At 47.2% G+C, this 25,715-nt stretch overlaps 2 protein-coding genes and 1 pseudogene across 7 annotated transcripts in view; 2 read left to right on the top strand and 1 right to left on the bottom strand.

Annotated features, from left to right (window-relative positions):
• LOC149335195 (uncharacterized) overlaps nt 1–12,115 on the top strand; it is a 72,187-nt gene extending 60,072 nt beyond the window's left edge. For 3 of the 6 annotated variants that reach the window (XM_089551866.1, XM_089551868.1, XM_089551869.1), the window contains exons 2-3: nt 5,353–6,543; nt 10,376–12,115. In XM_089551866.1, coding sequence (XP_089407992.1) covers nt 5,353–6,543; nt 10,376–11,306 — 2,122 coding nt within the window. In that variant the 3' untranslated portion in view covers nt 11,307–12,115. Of the gene's footprint in view, nt 1–679; nt 915–5,352; nt 6,544–10,375 lie in introns of all 6 variants that reach the window. The other 3 variants (XM_089551871.1, XM_089551870.1, XR_016284021.1) reach the window with 2 other exon arrangements.
• The window catches only part of DCP1 (decapping mRNA 1), a 174,514-nt gene that overhangs the window by 43,339 nt on the left and 105,460 nt on the right, over nt 1–25,715 (top strand). The gene's annotated exons all lie outside the window — the stretch shown is intronic.
• Nucleotides 2,241–4,229, bottom strand: LOC149335196 (uncharacterized; annotated as a pseudogene).

The following is a 25,715-nucleotide window of genomic DNA, read 5'->3' as shown; positions in this document are numbered from 1 at the left end:
AATATAGGAGGTGCAGGCTGGTTCACTACAGGTGGTGGATATGTGATGTCATCGCAGTGGAGTGGTGTTGTGGCTGATGCTTGTTTGAGGCCAGAGACATCTTTGAAAAAACTTGAGTTGCGCGTTATTACTCTGTTTTCTCTCGATGCCTTGATTTGTGATCCACGAATGCTTACAATGGTATAAGGGTCTGGATCATAGTGTGGAGTGAACTTGTCGCGTCTCTCTTGCTTGTACAAGACTCGTTGGCCGATACAGAAGCGATGTGGTTGAGTATGTCTTCGTGCGTCAGCATGATGTTTGTTGTGTGCCTTTTTCTCGAGCACGGTTGTTTTCAACCTTGTTAAGTCTTCATTGTGTGAAGGAGCTTCAGTGTAGCACGGCAGAAGATTCCTCATTGGTCTGCCAAACAGCAGTTCATATGGTGATCTTCCTGTTGTAAGGTGTTTGGAAGATCTATATGAAATCAGGAAAGAGTCAAGCTCTACTTTCCAATCTGTGTTCTCAAGCTGACTTGTGTGAGCATGCTTTTTCAATGTTCTCATGAACCGTTCTGCTTCACCATTAGCTTGAGGCCACAAAGGTGTGATCCGATGGTGTCGAAATCCTAACTCTTTCGAGAGTGCAGCAAACTCTCTGCCTTGGAATGGTGGTCCATTGTCAGTTTTTACTTGTGCAGGGATTCCGAACTGGCAAAACACTCGTCGCAGCAAGGGGGAGCACATTGTTCGCACTTGTGGAATGTGTGGCTTGTACTACTGGGTATCACGAGAAGTCATCTATTACCACCATAGCGTACTTTCCATCTGGGAACGGACCACAAAAGTCAACCGAAACTTCCTCCCATGGACCATTGGGTGGTTCAGTGATGGCAAGTGGTTCTTGCTTTGCTTGGGGAACGACTGCTTGACATGGTAGGCAGCTTTTAATCAAAGTGTGCACTAGTTTACCCATGCCTGGAAACCAAACTTTTTCTCTCAGCATCTCTTTTGTTTTGATGATCCCTTGATGACCTTTGTGGGTGAGCAGTACTGCTTGCTTCTGCAGGCTAGTGGGAAGAACTAGGCGCGTTCCTCGAAGGACGATGCCCTCAGGTGTTGTTAGTTCATTCTTTATGGATGCAAATGGCTTCAGTTCAACTGCGACCCAGCTGCTAGGTGTCAGGTGCTGGATAGCACTGACAAGTAATTGTAGCTGCTGGTCTGCTTTAGTTGCTTCAGCCACTTCTTGAACTGGGAAGGCAATTGGGATGCATTGGCACTGGATGAAGTTAACATACTCGTTGGGTACTTTGTCGATGCGGGCATGTATTTTCATCTCAGGAATTGGGTGCCTGGAAAGGTAATCGGAAGGGTTGCTACTTCCTGCGGTGTGCTGTACATCAAACTTGTACTGTTGAATGTGTAGAGCGAGGCGCTCAATGCGGGCAGATGGTGATGATCTTGGGTTTCCCAGTATGCTCACTAAAGGCTTGTGATCAGTCAGCAAAAGAAAGTGAATTCCACAAAGATAAAGGCGAAAGTGTTCCATTGCCCATACAGCTGCGAGCATTTCACGTTCTATTTGGGAGTAGCGGCTTTCAACAGGTGTGAGCGCTCTACTTGCATAGGCTATTATTGCAATGTGTTCACCGACACGTTGTGTGAGGATAGCACCCAGTCCATGTGGACTTGCATCTACTACCAGTTCTGTCGGCTTGGATGGGTCAAAGTAAGCAAGGGTGGATGCATCAGACATGGCTTGCTTTAAGCTCTCAAAAGCATTCTGCTGTCGTTCTGTCCACTCCCATGCAACTTTCTTCAATGCAGTTCACGTAATGGCTGTGTGAGATCAGCTAGGTTTCTCAGGAATCTGCCTGAATGGTTTCTCAGGAATCTGCCGAAATGGAGCAGGCTCTTCATTTCGTGCGGTGACTCTGGTGTTTTGATTTGTAGGAAGGCTGCTATCTTCTTGGGATCAGGACGAACGCCGTCAGCTGAGAAAATAAATCAAAAGAAGTTCAGTTCTCGTTGATGAAAGTGACACTTTTTCTCGTTGAGTGTCAGTCCAGCTTCTTGGAGTCGCTGCAGAACTGCTTTCAGTGAGGCGTCATGCTCTGGTTTTGTTTGTCCAAAAACAAGGATGTCGTTACTAACATTCAGGACATTGGGGATGCCATTGAGCACTTGGTGGATGGTGTTTTGAAAGATTTCAGGCGTAATGCTGATGCCAAAGTTGAGACGTTTGTAGCGAAACAAGCCAACATGTGTTGAGAAAGTTGTCAGCTGCCTTGAAGAAGTGTCGAGTTCCAACTGATGATATCCATTCTTCAGGTCAAGGTTCGAGAATACTGTTGCTCCATTCAAGGCAACATGATATCATCCACTGTTGGACACAAATGTTGTTCACGTTGAATGGCACTGTTCACAACACGCATGTCAATGCAGATTCGAATTTCATCAGGCTGATGTGGTTTCGGCACAATAACCACAGGGGACACCCACGGTGTAGGTCCGATGGCTGGCTCTATGATGTCTTCTGACAGGAGGCGTTTGAGTTCTTTTTCTGTGGCGTCACGTAAGGCAAATGGAATACGCCTGTGTGGTTGTGCAACAGGTGGGACTGTGTCGTTCACAAAAAGGTGGATGTGCTGGTTTTTGAGTTTTCCAACTCCACTAAACAATTTGGGGAATGCTTCCACGATTGACTTGTCACCTGGATTGTCAGAAACTTGGTACGTGATGTGGACAAGCCCCAGGTTGGTTGCTACTGTGAAGCTTAGGAGTGGTGCACAGTTTCCTGGAATGACAAAAATGTCGTCTTCGATGCACTTATCTTTGTATCGCATTGTAACAGAGACTTTGCCCAAAAGTTGAACTGGAGACGTTGATTTGTATGGGAACACTCTGATGGATGTTTCTTGGAGATTCACATTTAGGCGACAGCTCTTGAGGTCATTTTCACCAACAGATGACATTCTAGCACCTGTGTCGATTATGAAAGTGACTGGCACATTGTTGACAGTGACAATAGCCTTTGGAGATGAACTTGCTTGAGGGGAAGCCATGGCAACAAAAACGTACTCACAGGTGGCTGCAGACTCTCTAGTACTTGAACTCTTCTTACTGCAGGCTAACTGCGTGTTTGAGTCATTGTCATAGTCCACTGCATGTACTGTTCTCCTGGTTGAGCGACAGAACCGTGCAAAATGACCAACCTTGTTACATGCCTTGCAAGTCTTGCCCCATGCAGCACAACTGGACCGACCGCCTTGGTGAGGCCACTTGCCGCCACAGTTGCGACAATCTGCTGACGAGACACGAGGTCGTTGCAGTGTGTAGGCCTGCTGTGGCATCTGTCGTTCATTTCTTTGGTGTTGGCCATGGTGTTGTCCTTCCTTGTGCACTGTGAACACCGCCGCATTGTTATCGACGTGCTTTTCGATTTCGGACACATCCCGTTCGACATCCTCGAGCATTCTTCCTTGCTTAAGTAAGTCCGGTAACGTGAGGGAATGAAGCATGGCATACTTTCGGAGGCGAGACGATGTTGTGGCGAGAATGATTTGCTTCTTGACTTCAGAGTTGAGGTTTTCGAAGTTACAGTGGCGAGAAAGCTGCCGGAGGCGCGCGTAGAAGGCGTCCAGTGACTCACCAACGTTTTGCTGAGCTTGATGAAATTTGTAGATAGCAAATTTTGAGTTCACTCGCGGCGCAAAATATGCATTCAGTTTCGCTCGAGCGGCATCGTATTCCGGCGTCGACGTACTCGGCGTGGTTTGGGTCGTGCTTGTAGCTGTTGCACCTTGCGCAGCACTGTCGGGGAGCGAGCGATATATGTCGTAGACTTCTTCACCGACGTAGTGCAGGAGGAGCGCGTTCTTGCGTGCATCTGCCGAGATATCACAAGCTAAAAGAAAGTTTTCGAACCTTTCTATCTACTTCGTCCATTCGTGACCAATATTGTTGTCGTCGGTAGCGCGAAGGTCAAAACTCTGGAAGGCAGGGAGCACATGTGCCATGGCTACGATTGCCGGTAGCCGCTTGTTGCTGATGGGTGATTGGGCGGACTGACTCTTGATGTAGTGGTACTCACATGAGATAAAAGAGCACTTCTGACACCATCTTAGTGTTCCCGGAAACTGTGATAGGGCCCGATTGATTAGATTGGGCGATACTGATAAAGCGGTCCCGTTAGTTGAGCTGCCATGTTTTTATTCTCTCTTAGTGGCCAACAGAGTGCTAACATTCGGCTAGATGCCGATTACAAACACTACAGATAGCAACGTGCAGCGCATTTTATTTATTCATCATACATTTTCATCGAAGTACATCCATATTCCATCACAACGAGGGGTCTGGTTGGTACCGCAACGCGACATTCAAGCTTGATCAGTGTGGTCACCACCAAAAATGTTTGCCAGCTGACATCCACTATCAGTCACGAAAGCATTCCACTTTCGCTGTGCACACACAGGTTTTTGCGCTGCATGCACTAATACCAACATATCGCATTTGCACAGCACCAACGTAGCCGCAAAGATGAATCGTCCAAAATGCAAGCGTGAATACAGTGTACTAGCCGCTTCTTGCTAAGCCTTTTGTGTACTTGCAAACGCCACTGGTGCGCTCATTGACGTTACTGCTGCTGCCACGCACCGTGGCGAAACGTTCCGAGGCTCGACATACTGATCAATTTCGTTGGATTGAAGTTAGTGCGGAACTTCACCAGAACATCAACACACTGATACATGTCACACACTGTGGCCGGCGCCTGCCACATCGCGCAGCACCGGCTTGCCGGCGACGCGAGATTGATAAGTATACTCACATGACCCAGAGCGTCCGGTCGCTCTGACTTTTTTGGAGCGTGTAAGAGCGCTCTGCTCTGGAGCCCGGCGCTCCGAAAGAACCAGCCGAATAGAAAAAGAGTGCCTGGTACCGAACAGCCGAATACGAAGACTCGTGTCAGAGCACTCGAAAGCGCTCCAAAGCGACCAGTCGCAGACACCGTTAATATCAGCTCAAGCAACCTCCCCAACAAAATCTCTGCAATCTTGACTAAAACCTCCCCTGGTGACACGGGAATTCAAACCATGTTCTTGAAGAAAAAAAATAAAGGTGCACTGTAGCGCTTATACAATGGGCAATTTCTTGCAACTCTCTGGCCTCACGCCTCTACTGCGCCACCTTTATGTGAGTAAAGATAACAACAGGGAAGAGAGGAGATGCTGAGGAGGGTCGTATTTTTGACAACAAAACCTAGCCTCAGATATAACTCTCAATAACTTGTGAAATGCCATTTGTGCGTCTGCCTGATTAACCTCTACAGTTATTCACACGTTCCCCACACGTCACCATGCTTTCTTTGCAGGCGTTCGTTACAACACTGGCGAGCAAGCGGAATGGACGAGCAATACTGGGGACAACAGTTTCCGAAGTTGGATCTTGAGCGCGAGTGCTCAGCCTCGGAGAGCAGCTGTTGGCTGTGTGACGAACTCGAAAACTGGAACAGCATCTTGAATCCCCTACAACTCAACCTCAGGGAGTGGCAGGCAGGAAAGCTGCAACTGTGCACTGAAGCAGGACATCCCTCTAGAGTCTTGGAGAAGAGGAATAATTTATACAGCGGAACTTTTTTCCTCTTTTGGCTACCGAAGAAACACGGTTGTATTCAAGCAATCAGCGTCGGGCAAGGATATTCCCAGCCGCTTGTCACCTCAGTTCCTGAATCCATCCTTCGGCGTGCTTGTAATTTGCATCACATTTTCATAAAAGGAGATCCATGTGTTGAGTCGGTCTTGGACTTAGTCTTAATTCTCGACAATTTATATCCTATAAAGCAGCTGGAAGCGCTTAAAGTTGGAAATTTCGCGCAAGTGAACAATAGGTTAGCATTAAGGTTGGCTCAAATTCTCATGGCCAATTCCAGTTCGGTAAAGTCAGTAGACTTGAGAACAGCAGTCATTTCTTCCCTCCCTGCTCACATTCTTATGAGTGGCATTTCGCAGTGTGAAAACCTCCAGCAGCTAGTATTAGGTTTTGCTTTGAACCGTGCTGGGTTGCGAGACTGTATAAGGTTGTTGCGGTCAACACAGACCTTGCACACACTGATTCTGGCGGAATGGACTGCAAGTGATGGTTGCCCAACTGCATCAGATGAAGACTTCGACCTCTTTTTGGAAAGTCCATCTCTCGAAGCACTTAATCCACAAATATTTAAGTATCCCTTGGGAATTGTCCTGAGGGAGCTTCGAAACAACAGTTCGTTGAGGTGCCTGACGATCACTGGCTCGGACCTGAAGCCACCAGAGAGTGCTCTCTTTGAATCATTGTTGTCAAAAAATCGCAGCCTTCGTTCACTGAATCTTGAAAACTGCAGTATTGACAGTGTTTTTGCTCGACAACTATCTGATGGTCTTCGAGATAATGAGACACTAGAATGCCTTGATGTGTCTTTGTGCACCATGACATTTTCTGCTGTGCAAGTTCTCTGCAGCAGCTTAAAAGAAAACACTTCGTTGCGCTTTTTGAAGATCGGCTCCTCTTTGGCCTCAAGTGAGCAGTGAGTTGGAAGCTTTTATTAAGATACTTATTACTGTCTGCATGTTAACACCAGCAATTTTTAAGAATCCAAACGTTAAGAGGAAAATTTGGTAAAGATCATTTACATAAATGGGACGTGGGGAGAGTGCGGAAAAAAATTGAGGCAACCCACATGGGGCAAATGCGAAAGCATTGACGCCTTCTCTGCACTTGTTGCCTTTCTTTAGCATTTTTTGTTAAATAGCGTAATTATCCTAAGCTTTAATTAAAGATAGATTTATTTACTCAAATTATACCTTCTTTTACCTCAATCAACCATTCTCGTTTTTCAGATTTGGCGCAGTAGTTGCTTTCCCGCCCACTTACTATATCCCCGTCCAGCCTATTTAACCGTCCAATGGTTTTTGCTGATAATTAACTAATTAATCTATGTAAACTTTACTGTTCGATTAATTATCACTCATCAAATACATTTTAATTCATTTCAAACTTTATTTTCATTCCTCTGCCTATTATTGCACTATTTTGTCGTCCATGGCTGTTTTCCCGTCCACTCACTATATTGACGTCCGCACTATTTCGAGGATTTTTTCAACATTTTAGGCTCTAATTAATTAACTAATCATCATGTCAACATAATTATTTTTTGTGCAGTATCCTCACATCATCCTCTCTCGATTACAACCACTCGTTTGATGCTACCTCGTCTGAGAACGTCACAACTGCTGTGGATGCGTTTAGTGGACACCTTTTGGTGGCACGACCCCGCCGACATAGCTTAGTAATATTTCACATTAAAATATTTAACTTGATCAATTATTTAGCGGAATCCCCCAAGGATTTGTAATAAGGGAGTAATTACTCATTCGCATCCACCCAAGCGCAGCCATACGGCTACAAAGGAAAGCTATACAGCTTTCTCAGAAACTTTGCAGTTAAAGACAAATTTATCCTGGTCCGGACAAGGAAGAATTTTTCTTTAACTATGAGGTTTCTGAGAAAGCTGTGTTGCTTTCCTTCGTAGCTTTATGGCTGTGCTTGGGCAGATGCGAATGAGTAATTACTTCCTTATTGAGTTCAGATAAATGCCGTATACAAATGATTAAAGCCCTCTCTCGTTTAAGGGCCACACTCCTAACATGGCAGCGCAAAATTTGGGAAAAAAAAAAACACACAAAGTTCAACTGCGTTTAACTTGTGTATGAATTTCTGTGCGAGGCATGCTCCCGGCTGGTCTTCTTTTTCGATGCTGCACTGTGTAGTAAGTATTGTGTGTGGAAAGATACATGGTGTTCGAAATTATGTTGAGTACAGCGCAGCGAGCTATGGAAGAGAGCAATGCGGGAGAGAAAACAAACGCAACTTAATGGTATCCTACTGGAAATCAAGAAGAAAAGCGCAGGGGGAGAGCACATAATGTGAAGGCAAGATAACTGCTGGTCCTCAAAGGTAACAGATTGGATTCGAAGAGAAGGCAACCGTAGCAGGAGGCAGGAGAAAGCAACGCGGATGGATGATATTAGGAAGTCTGCAGCGATAAGTGGCGGCAGCTGCAAAGGAGAGGTTTTATTAGAGACATAGGGAAGGGCTTTGTCATGCAGTGGACGCAGGTAGGATTACGATAATTTTGGTGGCATCAGGTTGGCATACAACACTTGTATCTTGCCAGTACTCATTTACAGGGCAGAAACGTGGAGGCTAACGAAAAGGGTTCGCTTAGGTTAAGGAAAACGCAGCGACCTATGGGAAGGAAAATGGTAGGCGTAATGTTAAGAGACCGGAAGTGGGCAGAGTGGGTGAGGGAACAAACGCGGGTTAATGACATCCTAGTCGAAATCAAGAGGAAGAAGTGGGCTTGGGCAGGGCATGTAACGCGAATGCAAGATAATAAGGGAGTGATTACTCATTGGCATCCACCCAAGCATAGTCATGCGGCTACAAAGGAAAGCTATACAGCTTTCTCAGAAACTTCGTAGTTAAAGAAAAATTCGTCCTGGTCCGGGGTTCGAACCCGGGACCACCGCTTCACCGGAGCAGTCGCTATACCAACTGAGCTAACCGGGACGGCAAGCTTATGGTAGGGCGAGAGCGAATTGATCAATAACTCGGAAGTGGTAACAGTGTTGGTCAAATGTTTAGGGGAATCCTCCAAGGTGGAGTAAATTTGTAATAAGGGAGCAATTACTCATTGGCATCCACCTAAGCGCAGCCAAGATAACTGTTGCAAGATGCAAGATAACTGCTGGTCCTTAAGGGTAACAGAGTCGATTCCAAGAGAAGGCAAGAGTAGCAGAGGGTGGCAGGAAGTTCGGTGGGCCGATGAAACTAAGAAGTTTGCAGGGATAGGGTGCCGCAACTGGCAAAGGACACGGTTAATTGGAGAGACATGGAAGAGGCCTTTGCACTGCAGTGGGCGTAGCCAGGCTGCTAATGATGATGAGGTTTAAGGTCCCTAAGTGACACATTGACTATGAGGCACACCATGGTGGAGCACTGCCCAGTAATTCTGGCCACCTCGAGCTGTTCGACGCCAAGTGATAGAAATTATTCCGGAAGAAGCATGCATTAGAATATGCATCTTTTTAAACATCTGCGCTTCTCTACTTTCGTTGCAGGAACTGCAGTTATAAAATACCTTTTTCTGGCTATTAAAAGGGTGATTTTTAAATTAAGTTTCTCCTACAGTGTTGACCGGAAGTTCGATTCTCCACTGCAGCGCAGCCATTTCATTAAAAGAGTGTTGCGTAAAATTGCGGCGCATGTGCACTAATTTATGCCCTGATCAAATTTGCCGCATGTACAAAGCTAATCAAAATATAAGGACTCCTCTACTATGGTAAGTGTTCAAAACCAATGCGTACCTTTCGCATGTGATAATTTAAATTTCAGAGACACTCCATTAGAAGTGGAAAGTTATCTGTCATTTGTAATTAATTTTATAGAGTTCGGTGAGCTGCCACTGCTTATTGATAGGTAAGTGCATAGGAGTAGAGCTGTCACCGTGTTTCGCACATGACTCCTGAACAGAAAGTAACTGCGAGGTTTATAGTAAAATTTTCTTTGAATATAATGTTGAAGGTATTCCGCGATGCGCTTAAGCCTGAAAGCCCTTTAGGCTATGTAATGTCTTGACCATATTGTATGTATGGTGTGATATGCATTGCCTTCAGTGTGCAGTGTGACTTGCCCTTTCTTAAAGGGCAACTGCACTACTTTTTGCGAATTTCGCGATATTAATCGATTTAAGCATATAGAGGCTATAGATAAAGCATGCCAAATTTTTTGCACAAGCTTTTAAAACAGTGGCCTAATCAACGATTAAATTTTGGTCTTCTCCTCAAAGCAGCAGAGCAGTGCTGGGAAGTTCAGTGTGACATCACGGAGGGTATGATTTTCAGTTACCCTGCCGTCAGCCACACCCTGCCGTGCCTTGTTGGATGCTGCCAAGCAACGTTCGGCGGGCTTTGCCTTCTGTTTTCTTTTTTCCTTCAAAGCAGGAGTTGATGCGTTTGAACTGTACGGGTACCTTTGATGACTTGGCGTTGTGTGCTGCGGAGAAGCTTGATGGCCGTCACGATTTGAATAGGTGATTACGTCACCATTTCAAATTCTAGCCCAAAAGGACTGTGCAAGCTTTACCTGCCAGTTTCGCACATTCGACCCTTTCAAGCTGGTCAATTTCTGAACCCATGCAGTTGCCCTTTAAAGAAACGTGGCTGGCGGGTTACAAACAATTTTTACATGTCATCCTCGCCCTAACGCGCGCCCGAACATGTGATAGCATCCGAACTTGATGTGCGAACAGGCTGTCCGTAAGTTTGCATTTTTTGTGATTTCTTTGTCTCTCGCAGGGAGGCTTTGTCTATCGACCTGGCCAGAAATCAGTGGTACGGTCGTGTGCAGCTTCCTTGGATAGAAATGGACAGAGAAGGCCTCGTTTCTGCCATGTCAGAACCGTTGCTGTGCCCCACCGAGCTGCAGCTTGACGCCAATAATTTCTCGAAAGAGTCATTCGCGGCTCTGTGCTCTGCACTGGCTTCAAGTCAATGTGTGAAAGACTTAACAGTGTACCTATGGAGGTGCACATCAGCGCATGCTGCAAGCCTGCGCCAAATGCTTGAGGAAAATGAGTCCTTGAGGTTTCTTTTCCTGTGTGCTCTTCGCACACTAGAAGGTTTCGCTGTGATGGCTTTACAAGGGCTTTTGTTGAACAAATCTCTGACAGACCTGGCACTAGTGTGCTATGAGATCAGCACCGAATCTGCAGAGCAGCTTGCGACACTTCTCACGACAAACGAAAACCTTCATAAGCTGGTCTTGTCATGCCCATGTGGGCTGACTCCTGACAGCCTTGGTGTGATATCCCAAGCACTACTTCAGAATCTTTTCATCACTGAAGTGAACGTTGGCTGCATAACTCCAGCCATCAGGTTAGCTATCCAGCGTAATGTGTCGTCCCTCCACCGTGCTGCTAGTTTTGTGCTGAGGCAGGATGTCGGAAAACCGTGCGCCGAAGCATTTGAGCTTCTCGAGTCAAAGGCATCCCTAATTTCGTGTGTCAAGTCAACCTCAGGGATGAGTGAAACAGAGGCAAAAACTGCTGTTCAGGCGGCAAGGAGGTTTATCTGGAACAACTATCTCTTCATCAACAAGATTGTATCTCGCAAACTGGAGTGTCATGCAGGTGAAGGCACTCAAATAGACGAGCTCAATTTCGAGTGCTTGGTTGCCATCGCAAAATACCTCAAGGTTTCTGATGTCTGTGATTTAAACTGCCCTTAGCAGGAGTATGTGACATCGTTCGCACGAATGTTACTGCACAGTCAAATACAGTTTTAAATAACTGCTGCCAGATCGTGCTCATCTGTTTAGGATGGAATATCGGCTGAATTCAAATGGAAACATATGCTCATGCATTGTGTGAGCACGTTAATAATGCTTAAAATTTTATTGAGTGCATATTTTTGTGCGTCCTTTGCGTGGAAGCAAATGTACCATTTGTTCACCAGACACTGATGGTGTTAAAAATGCAAAAAATTGTGTTGTGATCAGCAGCGATGTTTGCATTTGATTTGAAACCTTTTGTTTTTCACCACATATATTCTGGAGATGTCTCATTGGGTAAGCGCATTACAATTCTTCCTATGCTTTGTTTTTTATTAAGCGAAGGTAAAGTTATCATTCTCTTCAGATTTTAGCTCGGCACTGTTGTCCCTCATAAATTTTTGCTTCTTATTTTGGTTCCTGAATTTCTTAGTAAAGCGTTTATACTTGCATTATATGTTTATGTGTGCATTGTATTCTGTTGTGCAGATCATTGCTGAGTTCATGTGCGTGTGTGTGTGTGTGATATGAAAAGGCAGTGTTGAAAATGTTTGCAATATGTGAGTGAAACAAACGTCAGCTTTCTGCTAACCATGCACTTGGTAATCGACCTCGCATTGTTGCAAAATTAACCTATTTTTGTAATGCTATGCAGACATTGCCCGGCTGCATTGGCAGCAAACAGTGCTGCAGCGTTTCTAAATTAACTCGATCTGTTCCCTGCTGTTTTTTTTCTTTGACACCCAATAAACAGTTTAATTCGTTTATCTCCTGCTTTTGCAATTGCATCTCTGTATTCCTCTTTACTGCCTGTTTGTGTCACGTGGACACCAGCAATGAATCGGATCCGAGATACTGATTTAGAATGTAAACGAATCTATGGGCTTTATGAGCTTTGAGCAATGCAAGAAGGATGTGAATGAGAGTTGACTGAAGTTAATATACAGTGTTCTCAATGCCGGCAAGAAACTCGGCAGGTGTGGAAAGAGCAAAAAAAAATGAGATGATTGAACTAAAACCAAACACGAGCAACCAAAACATTGCGGTTAAGGGTATTCCAGTGGTCAAAAATGAGGACCTGCGCTGGTGTGTGGGGAATATTGCTACTTTCTTGGGAACCACCATCTCTGACGATAACAAAGATGGGGTGCGTGGCATGCAGTCGAAGAACAACGAAGAGACGAATCTTGTGATACGTTTTGCTACACGTGCTGCGCGATTTCAGTTTTTCTCACCAGCTATCCAGACTAGGGTCGACAGTAGTTTCCTGGATTCTGGAAAGAGTGACCCGATGTACATTTCATTTTATTTCTATTTTTCTTAGCTTTTTGTGTACAGAAAGCTAAAGGATTTGGGGCAAAATGTACTGTGTACCTGACTAGGTCCCTAAACCCTTACCCGCCGCCGTGGTGGCTCAGTGGTTATGGTGCTCGGCTGCTGACTCGAAAGACGCGGGTTCGATCCCGGCCGCGGCGGTTGAATTTCTTTGGAGGAGGAATTCTAGAGGCCTGTGTACTGTGCGATGTCAGTGCACGTTAAAGAACCCCAGGTGGTCGAGATTTCCGGAGCCCTTCACTACGGCGTCTCTCATAGTCTTAGTCGCTTTGGGACGTTAAACCCCATAAACCAACCAACCAACCAACCTAAACCCTTACGTTCGGAAACAGTGCAATTTTCAGAACAGAAAATACAAACTTTGAACTTAGGGAATTCAAAATGCGGCAACTACAAATGCGGCACTAAAAGAACATTTCATAGAGAATTAATAAAGGAGCATACAACAAACACATAATGCTTCAAGGAAAACATCAGTGAGCATCTGCGTGCAGAGAACAATGTGCTGCTAGGAAAGCCATGTCAAGCTCAGTTTGGTAAAGACAGGAAATTTGCGTGGCTATATTGGAGGGGAAAATCTTTATGGGATAATTTGAAAACTCGGCTGTTTCGCAAATTAGTTGCGAGCATGGTCTGGCGTGTCTTGCTCAGTATTGGTCATTGTCTCAAACTTCACCTCGTAGAGCACTTCCTTTTTTGTCGTGCTGTTTAGTGTCGAATTGATCAACTAACGAATGATGAAGACGACTTATCAGTGTTTCATTGCAATGTGCACAGTCTCCGCAAAAATAACTCACTCATTGCTTCTGTTTCTCGCAATGATCTGATCGCTGTTTGTGCATCGTGGCTGAAGGGAACTGAATCACTTCCCGCACCAGCCTACAAGCTGTCTTCTTGACCACGGTGTTCGTGTGCACACTAGGAGGCGGTGCTGCTTTTTATGCGTAGCATACTGCAATCACTCAGTTCAGCCCTTGGGCGCGGCCGGTCAGCCACCAAACCACGTAAAAAGAAAACAAAACAAAAGAAAACAAAAAAAAGGACGGCTGAGCATGGTGGCGGTTGCCACCGCCCCGTTTCAAAAGGGGCGCTCCTATCCATCCATCCATACGTCACGGAGGAAAAGCTGCTGAGAAAATCGAGTGCCGCCAAGCAATACCTCGCGCAAAAAGACCGCGCAATATGCAACACATTCTTGGCTTAACCAAGCTAAGCCTGGCCATTTTTTGTTAATGATAGTATAGTATATAATGTTCTGTCAACTGCTACTGTTAGTGATCACGCAATGAGAGGCTTTTCATAAAGATTGACTGCGCCATAATTATTGGTGTGGTTTACCTTCACTTTTAAGGCGAAAGCCTTTTATGGCTCATGACTCACCGGCGTGTCCGTCCATCCGTGCGTCCGCGACAGCTGTCAATCATCAGTATGATATTAAGAATAGTTACTTGAAAAGTCAGTAATGATTGTTATTGGTGTAGTAGTAGGTGTATGAAGAGTAGTTATTTAAAATTAGTTAATAATTAATGATAGTTAATTAGTGAATTATAACCAGTTAATTAGTTTAAAGATAATCAGTTAATTACTGATAATTAGTTGAATGTTTATGATACCCAGTAAACGCACACACTGTGCATGGCAGTGCCAGAAGTGGTTAACGCTTTCGCCTCTGCGCAATTTAGATCATCAAAGTGCTCCCATTAATTTTTTTCTTTCAAATTTTCATTCAGTTAGAGCAAATTTTGCGCATTAAAAAGCCACCGTAATATAATTTTCACTAATTCTAATATAGACCTCTTTGATGAAGCTAGCTATTACGCCTTGCAACAAGAGTCGTATAACTTATGCAAGCTCATAACAGCTCACAAGTGCAGATTGCAGTTCCAGCACGTTAATTTGTCATGCGCTTATCAACATCACGAGTGATAGTTGGGTCGCAATTAATACAGATCCAATAGCACGTCACATACCCATATTTGTAACTTGCAACTATCTCAATTATGGTTTTTATGCAGATATTAAACATCTTATGAGAACACTTACATTAGAAAAGCTGTGGGACCTAATCGATAGTTAAGACATGTGTTGGGCCCGTTCAAACATTGCTTTATAGAGCTAGCTTGTGCCGGGATGTAAACTGATGCCGGGCTTCCCGAATCGGTGGTTCCAGCTACCACGTCACACATGCCTAGTAGAGTTGAACGTCGTAAAGAAGTCGAAGGGGCCCCGTGATTTCTTCGTATTTTTTTCCGTTGTAGCAACATCAGAGCTAGGTCACAACCGTCGGATGCCAACGGGCTTACCTGCCACATTGTATGCCGAGGACAGCATACCTAGCGCTTATAGTGTGCTCCCAATGTGCGTTGCGGGAGCCTTCAAAACGGGCAACAGCCACCTACTATCCCTTACAAACATTTTTAGACACTGTCCATAGACTTCTGTGTATATATAGTCTATAGACTCTCTATAGAGAAATCCTAGAGAACACTCTATAGACAATACAGATGCTATGGACAGTCTATAGACCATGAATAGACAAAAATAAATATCTATAAGAAGGCAATAGACACTATAAGAAGTCTATAGACTGTCTAGATACCATTTTTGTAAAGGATGTACTCCAACCGATTATGTAAACCTCGACAATGCGCACCCGTTTCTTCCGCAGCCCACATAAGATAAGCGCCCAGAAGATGGGTCTTGTAGAAGACCGAGATTGACGTATTGAGAATGTTTAGCTCTGTTTTGTAGGTGCTGTAGGCGATACTGGCCACTATATAAAAGGTCCTGCGGTGACGATTTCATCGCAAGCTCTGGTTTTGCCTGTCTTGGTCGCACAGCTCATGCGCACGCTGGACGCAGCAGTTCACTGCATCCCATAATTGTCTTGTGGCAGATGCGTACGCTTCGTCGATGCCTTGCTGATGGCCACCTCCTGGTCAGCGGAAAATGTTTGCGCTTTCTTTTTGCGCCATTGCGTCCTGGGAAACTAGCTGGAATGCGATACAGTCAAGCATACTACAAGCACTACCAAATGATTATAGCCATAAGTACATGGTGTGAGAACGGAAACTTTAGTTGATGCGGAAACAGAGAAGGGGAAAGCGATAGCAATGTGCTGTGTGAGGCGACAAGACTGCAGAACGGGCACTTCCATTTACCTCAGGGGCTTTGTGGACTCGCAGCATGCTGAAATGTGGCACAGAGGGCCGTGCTCACGGCGCTGGATCGTTAAAGGGAAACTTACTTCACCGGATATAAAATTCGATGAACTTCAAGGGTCGCATGTTCAAAGATTGTAAATTGATGGTTTATGAGGGTTTAACGTTCCGAAGCAACTCAGGCTATGAGGGACGCCGTAGTGAATGACTCCGGGAATTTCGACCAGCGTGCACTGATAAGGCACAGTACACGGGCCTCTAGAATTTCGCGTCCAGCGAAATTCGACCACCGCGGCCCCTTCGCGTTATTAGGGTCAGCAGCCGAGCGCCATAACCACTCTGCCACCGCGGCGGTGGAATTCTAGGTTGAGCATTGTGCATGGGAAAAATTTTAACGCGGTAGACTTAAGGAGCTCGTATCACAGAAAATCCGTCGTAGTCGTCGTTGACTGTGAGCGAAACATTCATGAAAAATCACCAGAGAGGCAGGTGGGCCACCTAGGCCTTGTGATCTTGCGGCGTCATCACAACCTCCCACTGGATTGTGAGAAACTGCCCATTGTAGTAAGTGGCAGTTAAAAAAGATGCCCAGGCTTAGCTTGGTTAAGCCAAGAATGCGTTGCATATTGCGCGGTCTTTTTGCGCGAGGTATTGCTTGGCGGCACTCGATTTTCTCAGCAGCTTTTTCCTCCGTGACGTCACGCGCCGGCGCAGCGCCCCTAGCGGGAGCAGCGGGATTCAGGTGGTGGCTGCGGCCGCGCGCGACCGCGCGAGTTGGGGCCCAGCTTTTCCTCCGTGACGTCACGCGCCGGCGAAGCGCCCCTAGCGGGAGGAGCGGGATTCAGGTGGTGGCTGCGGCCGCGCGCGACCGCGAGAGTTGGGGCCCAGCTTTTCCTCCGTGACGTCACGCGCCGGCGCAGCGCCCCTAGCGGGAGGAGCGGGATTCAGGTGGTGGCTGCGGCCGCGCGCGACCGCGCGAGTTGGGGCTCAGCTTTTCCTCCGTGACGTCACGCGCCGGCGCAGCGCCCCTAGCGGGAGGAGCGGGATTCAGGTGGTGGCTGCGGCCGCGCGCGACCGCGCGAGTTGGGGCCCAGCTTTTCCTCCGTGACGTCACGCGCAGGCGCAGCGCCCCTAGCGGGAGTCAGGTGGTGGCTGCGGCCGAGCTTTTCCTCCGGCTGTCGTGACGTCACGTCACGTGGTTTGGTGGCTGCCCGGCCGCGCCCAAGGGCTGAACTGAGTGATTGCAATATGCTACGCATAATAATGACTGGTCGCTCAGGAAGAGCAACCTGGGTTGCACAAGGCCCGCCGGTAGCAGCACCTGCCATTAGCTGGCCAGTGGCTTATCGCTCAATCGCTGTAGCGCCGCATCAGGAGTGTTATGAGGGCTCCCGGGAATCTAGAATGTAAAGTACAGAGTGACCAGTTCTCATAAGTGGCAATTAACCCATCACGCTATCGCGTCATACTGTTAAAGGGTCAGTCTACTGACCGAGATGTGTGTATAAATAATGGCACATTCTGGTAGTTGGTACCCTATAACATCAATAACGAGGGAACTGCACCCGGTTTAGGCAGGAATTTATATTTTATTTCGGCGTTAAAAGTCGCGTAAAAATGCATTGTGGCGACCCCAAATGTTCATTTTGTTGCTGCAGGTGGTAGTCTTTTTTTGTAGAAGCATAAGTGAATATACTACGTACCGTTTGTATGCCCCAATGTCAGAGAAACATACGTTTTGTTCTAGTAAACTGTAGAAGGCGTACCGCTCGCTTTTTCTGTAAATCCCATGAATATTTATAGTTATACGTACGCTAAACGCAAGGCACATTCCCATTTTTAGAAACTAAGCCTATAGCGGTGCCATCTGGTTGTGAGGACGAGAACCATTGCTGTAAACAAACCGACTCTCCACTTAAGAATCGTCACTCTAGTTATTAAAATAAAGCAAATTTATCACTTATACGTTTTCTTATAGGCGAGATGAGACGAAGCGAAATACCGGCGCCCCGTTTATGGCCAGTGAACGCACTGAAAAAGGCAGCAGCAACAAGAATTCAGCCCGAAGCGAGAGGTCCGGCTTCGGCGGGCGCCGCCATGTTTGTCGCCGCGCGGCGGACCCTCTCATACAAATGTGTTCCCACGTCAGTAAATTCTATTTTAAAATGTTCTACCGCACTTCTTGGCACCACACGTGGCTAAGCGGTAATTTGAGTAAAGGGCTATCGGTTGCCGCAAAGAAAACATGGCCGATAAAATTCAGTAGACTGACCCTTTAAGGCGGAGCTTAAGTGTCCCTTCTTTTATTGAGCTAGCGTTTGAAACAGTAGCGTAATAGTGGATTAAAACCGCGACCGCTTTTAAGCCTTTACGCGCTCTGTGCCGAGTAGGCGAGGAAGTAGACACCCAAGCAGCCCAGCTAATCGGCCCAATATCGGAAATGGCTGGTTCCACTCAGGTCCTTTGTAGCTTCGGCATTATGGCAATACACATGGGCGTCCGGAGGGGGGGGCAAGGGGGGGCGGCTGCACCCCCCTGGAAAATCACTGACTCGAACCGTGAGTGATGGCCGCACGCCAGGGGCGGTGGTGCGCTCAGCCAAAAGGGTAAAAGCAGCCCGCTTCGACGCTTGGTCACATCTGCGAAATGCCGCGTCCGGGCGCGCGTCGTTCCGCCGTTTTCAAACCACGCCACCGCCAGCTCTGCTGAAGGACGACCTGTTGCAGACATGCAGCGGCACCGGCGAGCATGTGTTTCGAGCCGTCTTGAGATGAGTGTCTGTTTCTTTGATCTCTAGAGAGATAGCGACACGGAGGCAGACAGTGCACAGGGCACAGGTCGCTCGCTATAATCATGATACGTTCGTACCCCGGCCACCGATGAATTCTTGAGGGGGGAAGGAGAAATCAGCCGTGTCCACCCCCGCTTTGTCGGGCTGCTCAGGGGCAAGCGGGCGACGAGTTGGCGCCGCCGCCGCTCGCTGTCTCCTCCGATCCACGGGAGAGCTCAGTGCGGTAGAAGCGCCGCTTTCAGAACCTTCGGCAAAGGGGATTAGCTGCTTTTGTTCACGGCGACGCAGTCTCCAGAGGCGCCCCCACACCAGCGTTCCTTGCGTCTTCTCCGAAAACCAGCGCCTTTGGTCAACGCAGCCCGATGGCGCCTGCCTGGCTCGCCTGTCACCTCTGGCTGGGCCTCAAATCACAACAGCGCCCATGTACTGTGCGTGTCAGTGCATGGTAAAGAGACCCAGGTGGTCGACATTATCCGAAACTCTGTACTACTCCGTCCCTTATAGCCTGAGTAGTTTTGGGGCTCTGAACCCCATAAAAGCACAAAAACAAATTTTCCGACCGAATTAGTTGCGGGTGTCCCTTCCCCTCGGAAGTCGCGCGGCGTTCCTTACACCCCAAAAGTGCGCATTCGTGGATATTGTGGCAAGTAAGCCCTTGCACATGTGCGCGCCTCTGTGTTTGTGCTTCGGTGTTTTTAGTGGCGGGTTGTCAACGAAGGTGAGAACAACCAAGACAGCGGACGAGAAAACGACGAGCGGCGAGCAGTGTGTGTGCGGTTGCTCGACTGTGCGGATGCGCGAGCAAGATGGAGCGAGGTGTATGAAGCTGCGAGCGTGCATTTATCTTGTAAATAAGTTTTCGTTGTATATAGTCATCTTTTGTTTTCAACGTACTCGTTCAACCATTTTTCCAATCAATATATATGATGACTGTGCACTGAGAGCGTGTAATGAAGCACAGAAATGAATTTATCACCCGTGTAACTACGCAATTCGCCCAGAAAAATCCGAGGCGCCTACAGTTGCTGTTCAAGGAAGACTGACTGAGTGACTGTAGTTGCGTGTTTGTGAACATATTGCGCTGTGTGCTGGTCATCAATTCGGGTGAGTCGAGAACCCGTATGAAGTAAGACTGAGCACTTCGAGTATTGATAGTATCTTTTTGCATTTTTATTAATTTTAATTGTTTCTTTGTTGATAAACTCCAATGTATCTCTACAATCCGCGCTTTAATTTGCTGCTTGTAATTTTCTTTCATGTGTCTATTTTACTTATTTTTTATTTATATATAAATAAATAAATTTACTCCGCAAATAGTGCCTTTTCGCTACGAATATACCCCCCCCCCCCCCCTCCGGCGCCAACAACCAATGGGCCCCCCCCTGAAAAAAATTCTGCGGACGCCCTTGGCAATACATTTCCAATATTGGGCCCACTAAATGAGCTGCTGGGACAGTGACGTCAAGGACGGATAGGATCAGACTCCCCCGCTTTCTCGCACGCCTTGCCGTGCTTCGCAGATTCCTGCAGACTGCTGCAGACAACGCGGCACGATATCTACATTGTGTGGTGTTTTCTTTCTTCTCCAAAACGCTTAGCTGCAAGTTATTGTGAGTCTCTTTTAGTGCTCTTGATGAAGAGGAGGACCATGTTGTAGTCCTACGCAGCTACTGCTCAAATCAATAGTTTCAGAAGCGCGACGAGCGATGCCAGCACGAGTTTGACTCGTGAGGGTTAGCGGGATAAGCGTTGCCGCTGAAGGCGGGGGCGGGCTACCCACTCCCTCCGAAGTACTGACCGAGCCCAATGCTACTTAGCTTCGGTGCTTGCAGCTCTCAAACACTTCGACCCTTATTTCTCGGGCAGCTGTCCGCACTGTGCGGAGAAGTCTTCGGACATCTATCACACGGTGTGGGCATGCCCCTCCAACCCTGCTATCTCCCCTCACCCCAACCCAACCCGGGAGGACTGGGAGGCGGCCCTGCTCGACTGCTCTCACCTGCAGGCCCAACGGGCCTTAGTCCCGCGAGCCCAGGCGGCGGCCGACGCCACTGGGGTGGTCCACCTAGTACTTGTAAGGGTTGGCCCCCTCTGGGTCAGCTCATGCAGAACCTCCTGAAGTGTATCTGTACATAAATGTTTTCCACCACCACCCACTGGCAACCACGCAGTAGAGAAGCTGGATTTCTAACTACTTATTTACGCAATCATTCCCATCTCCTCCTTTCATTGTGAGCTTCCGCCTGTGAAGCAGGGGTTCAAGGCACCGAGTAGTGTCTGTCACGTCGAAGGCGCGTGACTGGTGGCTCCTCTGTTTTCGTGCCTGTCAGATGATCCGCGTTGGAAATAAACAATAGAGACGAAGAATTCATGGTAGGCAATGAATTTTATGCATATTACTTGGTGAGGCCAATACCGGTGTTTTCAATGGGCAATATTTAGTTTGCACATATTTTATCACTATAGTACTACTAGAGTAGCTGTTCCGGTCCTTGTTGTCTGCGCGACGAGATGGACCTATCAGGATCGTAGGTGGCAGCTCTGGCCACGAGGAGTCATTGCGTGGAGCCTGACGTCGCTATCGTTATGCCACCTGGTGCTTCACCTTCAGGCCAGGTTCTCGTTGGCGCATGGTGCAGCGCCTGCCAAGTCCCCTCGGAGCTCCAAAGACGCACCCTATAGGCACCGCGGTGACAGCCGGGCTCCCCAATTGGTTCCTGGAGCGGCGGGACGTGGCGCCGGATCATGGAGGGAGACGACGGGCGTGGACAGCCGCTGGGCGATGAATACCAGCCACGTGCCGACGATGTGGGACGTAGCGACGGTCACCGCCAGGACGGCGCCCGCGGTGTGCTCACCGCGACCCGCGTGACCGATGGGAAGACGCCGTCCGGCACAGAAGGCTGCGGCGTGCGGGGCTGGTCTGCACTGCGCAGCGGCTCTCGTCGCAGCTCCGTTTCGGCCCAAGACGACTCCGGCACTCCGTCGTCCGTCACCCCAGGGAGGACGTCTTCCAGCCATGGACTGCTGCCGTCCTCCGTGGGTGCTGGCATTGGCGCCGAGGTCTCCATGGACAGCGGTCGCCAGACGCCTTTCCGGGGCAGCTTTCAGCTTCTCTGAGCGCGATGCGCGTGGCTCGTGCACGTGCGTTGGCAAGCGCAGTCATCTTTGTCCTTCACATTTTCCGTGTAGCCAATGCCGCCATTCTTCTATCGCAAGCCATGGACTTTCCAAGAAAACATTTCTAGCTTTCTTGAAAGTCAATGGCTTCCGATAGAAAATGGCGGCATAGAACATTTTTTTTTTTTTTTACAGAATATACTGCAGGCCCTTAGGCAGGCCCCGGTAGGAGGAGCAGGAGTAACAAAAGTATTACATAGAATACTACAATGAGCGTGTCCAGGGTAGCAATAAATAACGCACATCGTAAAATGTGAGAATTCCGAATTATATGAATATTTTATTTATTATTTATTTCACTTTTATTTCCCTAAAGGCCCCATTTCAGGGGCATTGCATGAGGGGTAGGTACCTACTAAGGGACCCGCTAAGGCTACCGCGTCATACCCTGAAGACGGAGCTTAAATCTCCCCCGAATTTTTTTAATGCGGTGGCATTCTTGCAAAACGAAGTCGATTTCTCTGTAAAGAAATTCCCTGATTGTTCTAAAGCGTCGCGTTTTCATCAGCACCACTAAATTTGAGAATTTGGGACTAGAATGTTCGAGTACCTTCCAATGGAGGATCATTTGGGCTTACGATAATTCAGCCCACTGTTCCCCTTAACCCACCTACTAATATCCACTAATCGAAATCAATCTACCCGCCAATGCACAATAATCCACCTCAATCCACCAACTAACCTCCCTTAATCCATTTTATCGGGTGGTCCTACGTTCAAATTTTGGGGGGTTCTCTGGAATAATTCTGAATGGGCCAACTTCCAAATGCTGCCACATTTTCTTCTTTAAGATTGTGGTTAAGAAGTACCCAAGTGTTTGCTGGAGTTATGGTAACAGAGACTTTAAAAAGTTTTACTGAGGAAAAAAGTCTTCGTACTCGGCTAATTCCTATCACATACAGGAAGGAGCAGAGAATATTTATTATCGTACTCGGGGAGGTCTGAGTACACGGTAACAGACTCCGCCGTGCGTACATAGCTTATATGTGTCGTAGGCGACTTCATCTCAGCGCACGGTCGGCAGTAAAATGCATAGTGCCTGCAGGATCCTGCAGGACACTGCGTTCAGCCTTCACAAACCACGGAAACGGAATAACGAAAACAAACAGTTCTTTTGGAACCATGTCGTACAGGAGCGACATGGACCAAAGCGTCTTATTTGGTGCCTAATTAATGAGATCCTGGGAAGCTCACCTGTATGCCCTAAGAATGAAATATCTATTAAAATCATATTGCTACACCAAAAACGTTCCTTCCATTCCTTCGTCATGTTGTTGTTGTTGTTGTTGCCTTGGTGGCATGGCACATACCCACGACGGGGGATTGGCCAGGGTTCAGTGAGGAGAGCCCAAAGAAGGCAAATTGGTACCAAGCTAATGGATAACCTTTTGGGGCCAAGCTAATGATTAACTTTGGGTACGTATTGCGAGGAATTAAAGATGGAATTATGGATAAAAAGAAATTACAGGAAGAAATGAATGAAAAAAAAAACCGGCATAAAGATTAGAGAACTGAATACCAGAAAAAGTCTGAAGGATTTTGCAATGCGGACATTTTGGGTACCATTAGCAAGGGAACCTGCCGGTAGCAATTATGTAATTGTGGAGGAAATCGCAAACTTGATGCAATGCAAAACCTCTGGCGCTAGCACCGAAGGACAGGAGAAGCGGAACCGACAAAGTGAGTCCCATTCGAGAAATTGGAATTTCGAGATACGTCCTTCTCTGAAGTGCAAACCTCCGGCAATAGAGTAGGAAATGCTCCAGTGTTTCCACCTCTCCGCAAGTCGCACAAAGGTTGGAGGGACTGAACCCGCATCTGCATAAATAAAGATTTAAGCTGGGAATTCTGCACCGCAGGAGTGTCATTGCAACCTCACATTGCCGGGATTTACAAGCACGAACCTTCCATGGGTACATGAGATGGTGGTAGTCAATAGTAGACAGCAAGGGATCGTTGCACATAGTGGTAATATGCTGAAAGCGCTGAAAGCGAGACATTCCGAAAAGGATCAGATTAGGGACGCTACAGGCGACCGGTGCATTGAGAGCAGATTTTGCTAAAAAGTCTGCTGCATCGTTTTGAGAAATACCGCAGTGACCTGGGATCCAAACGAAGCGCACCTCTTTCACCCATCCAGGAATGAAATACTTCAATGAGCGGCTCAATAGATCGTCCCGTTTAGAATCCAGCGCCAACAACACAGAGAGGCAATCTGACAGGAATATCACTTGGGAGACACTGGGGGGAATCTTTAAAGCAGCCAGCCCAAGAGCCATAAACTCCGCTAGAAATATGGGAGTGTAATCCGGGACTCGAAGTGAATAACTCCAAGAGAGATCCTCAGAAAAAATGCCAACGGCTGCGTTCTGGCCAGCCCCGGACGCATCTGTAGCAATCACGCTGTGGTGGGGGAAAGAGTCAAGGTGTTCTGAGAGGAGACTAAGTAGGGTCCTGGACGGCAGATGCTTTGAATTAGGTGGGAAAATATAATCAAAAGCAATATCCACAGGGGACGTTGCAGAACCTACTCTACACACAGAACTGAGATCTACACCAATGACCGATAAAAGGTTTTGAGTAAAAACGACCTGAGGGAGGCGAAACCTTGGCCAATGATGACTAAAAAAGAGAGCCGGGTGGGAAACAAAAATAGGTGTAGCCACACCAGAAGCAGACTCAAATGCCCGTAAGAAAGTCCTGACAGTTAATAGCTGAAAACGAGAGTTAAGGTCGGGAATACGAGCCTCCAAGTACAGAACTGCGGTGGAAACTGACTGAGGGAGGCCGAGGCAGAGGCGCAGGGCACGCCTTTCTAACAGCAGCAACGGACGGAGCTTGTATTTGGCGGACCCAGAAAAGAGTATGCAGCCAAATTCCAAAATGGGTCTGACATAGGCTTTGTAAAGGAGTAGGAGCGTGTCCCGACGCATGCCAAATCTCCTATTGCTTATTCGAAGTAGCCGACCCAGCGCACGCTCTCCTTTCTCAACGATACTCTTGATGTGGGGCCGCCAGTCCTTACTACCATCATAAATTACGCCTAGATACCGCAAGGAGTCCACCTGCGGTATAATGTCCGTGCGATATTGTAACGATATATATAAAGGCATGTTAGATTGAAAAACTAACACACTGCTTTTATGCACATTTAACACCAGATTAATGTTATTAAGCCAAACCTCTAGAGCATTGAGGTAAGCCTGAAGACAACGATACAGGGCATGAATGTCGGTTGCCGAGGCAAAGAAGGCAATGTCATCTGCATAAACGTATACTGTAACGTCAGGGTGGATGGGAATGTCACACAATAGAATATTGAAAAGGAGTGGCGAAAGCACAGAACCTTGTGGCACACCTCTGGTCTGGGCGTAGGTGTCTGAAGTGAAGGAGCCGTCAGTGCAAAAAAACTGCCGTCCCGCTAAAAATTCGCGGATCCACGCATAAACGTAGTACGGCGGGTGTAGTGTTGACAATTTCGTGAGAAGGATAGAATGTTCAACACTGTCGTACGCTTTAGCAATGTCAAGCGTCACTAACGCTGGGACTTCGTTTTTTCGCATAGCAAGGCGGATTCTGCTCTCTAAATCAACATGGCCAGACCATATTGAGCATCCGCGGCGAAAGCCAATCTGGGCTGGACACAATGCATTAATTTCTGAAACATGCTTTGACAGGCGGCTGTGCACAATTCTTTCCACGAGCTTTACCAAATTGGATGTTAGAGCTATCGGCCGAATGTTATCAAGATGGAATCCTTTTTTTGAATCTTTTAAGAGTAATACTATTTTCGCCACCTTCCAGGAGTGCGGCAGCCATGCAGCTTCCAATGAAGCGTTGACCAGATCGAGAAGGTCCTGAGTGAATTCTTCAGCTAAGATTTTCAACATACCGACCGTA

This window comes from Amblyomma mixtum, chromosome 7 (assembly GCF_055824585.1).
Source record: "Amblyomma mixtum isolate Tamu chromosome 7, ASM5582458v1, whole genome shotgun sequence".
Taxonomy (NCBI): Eukaryota; Metazoa; Arthropoda; class Arachnida; order Ixodida; family Ixodidae; genus Amblyomma; species Amblyomma mixtum.
The sequence above is the reverse complement of the archived record's forward strand: the minus strand, read 5'-3'. Positions and strand labels throughout refer to the sequence as shown.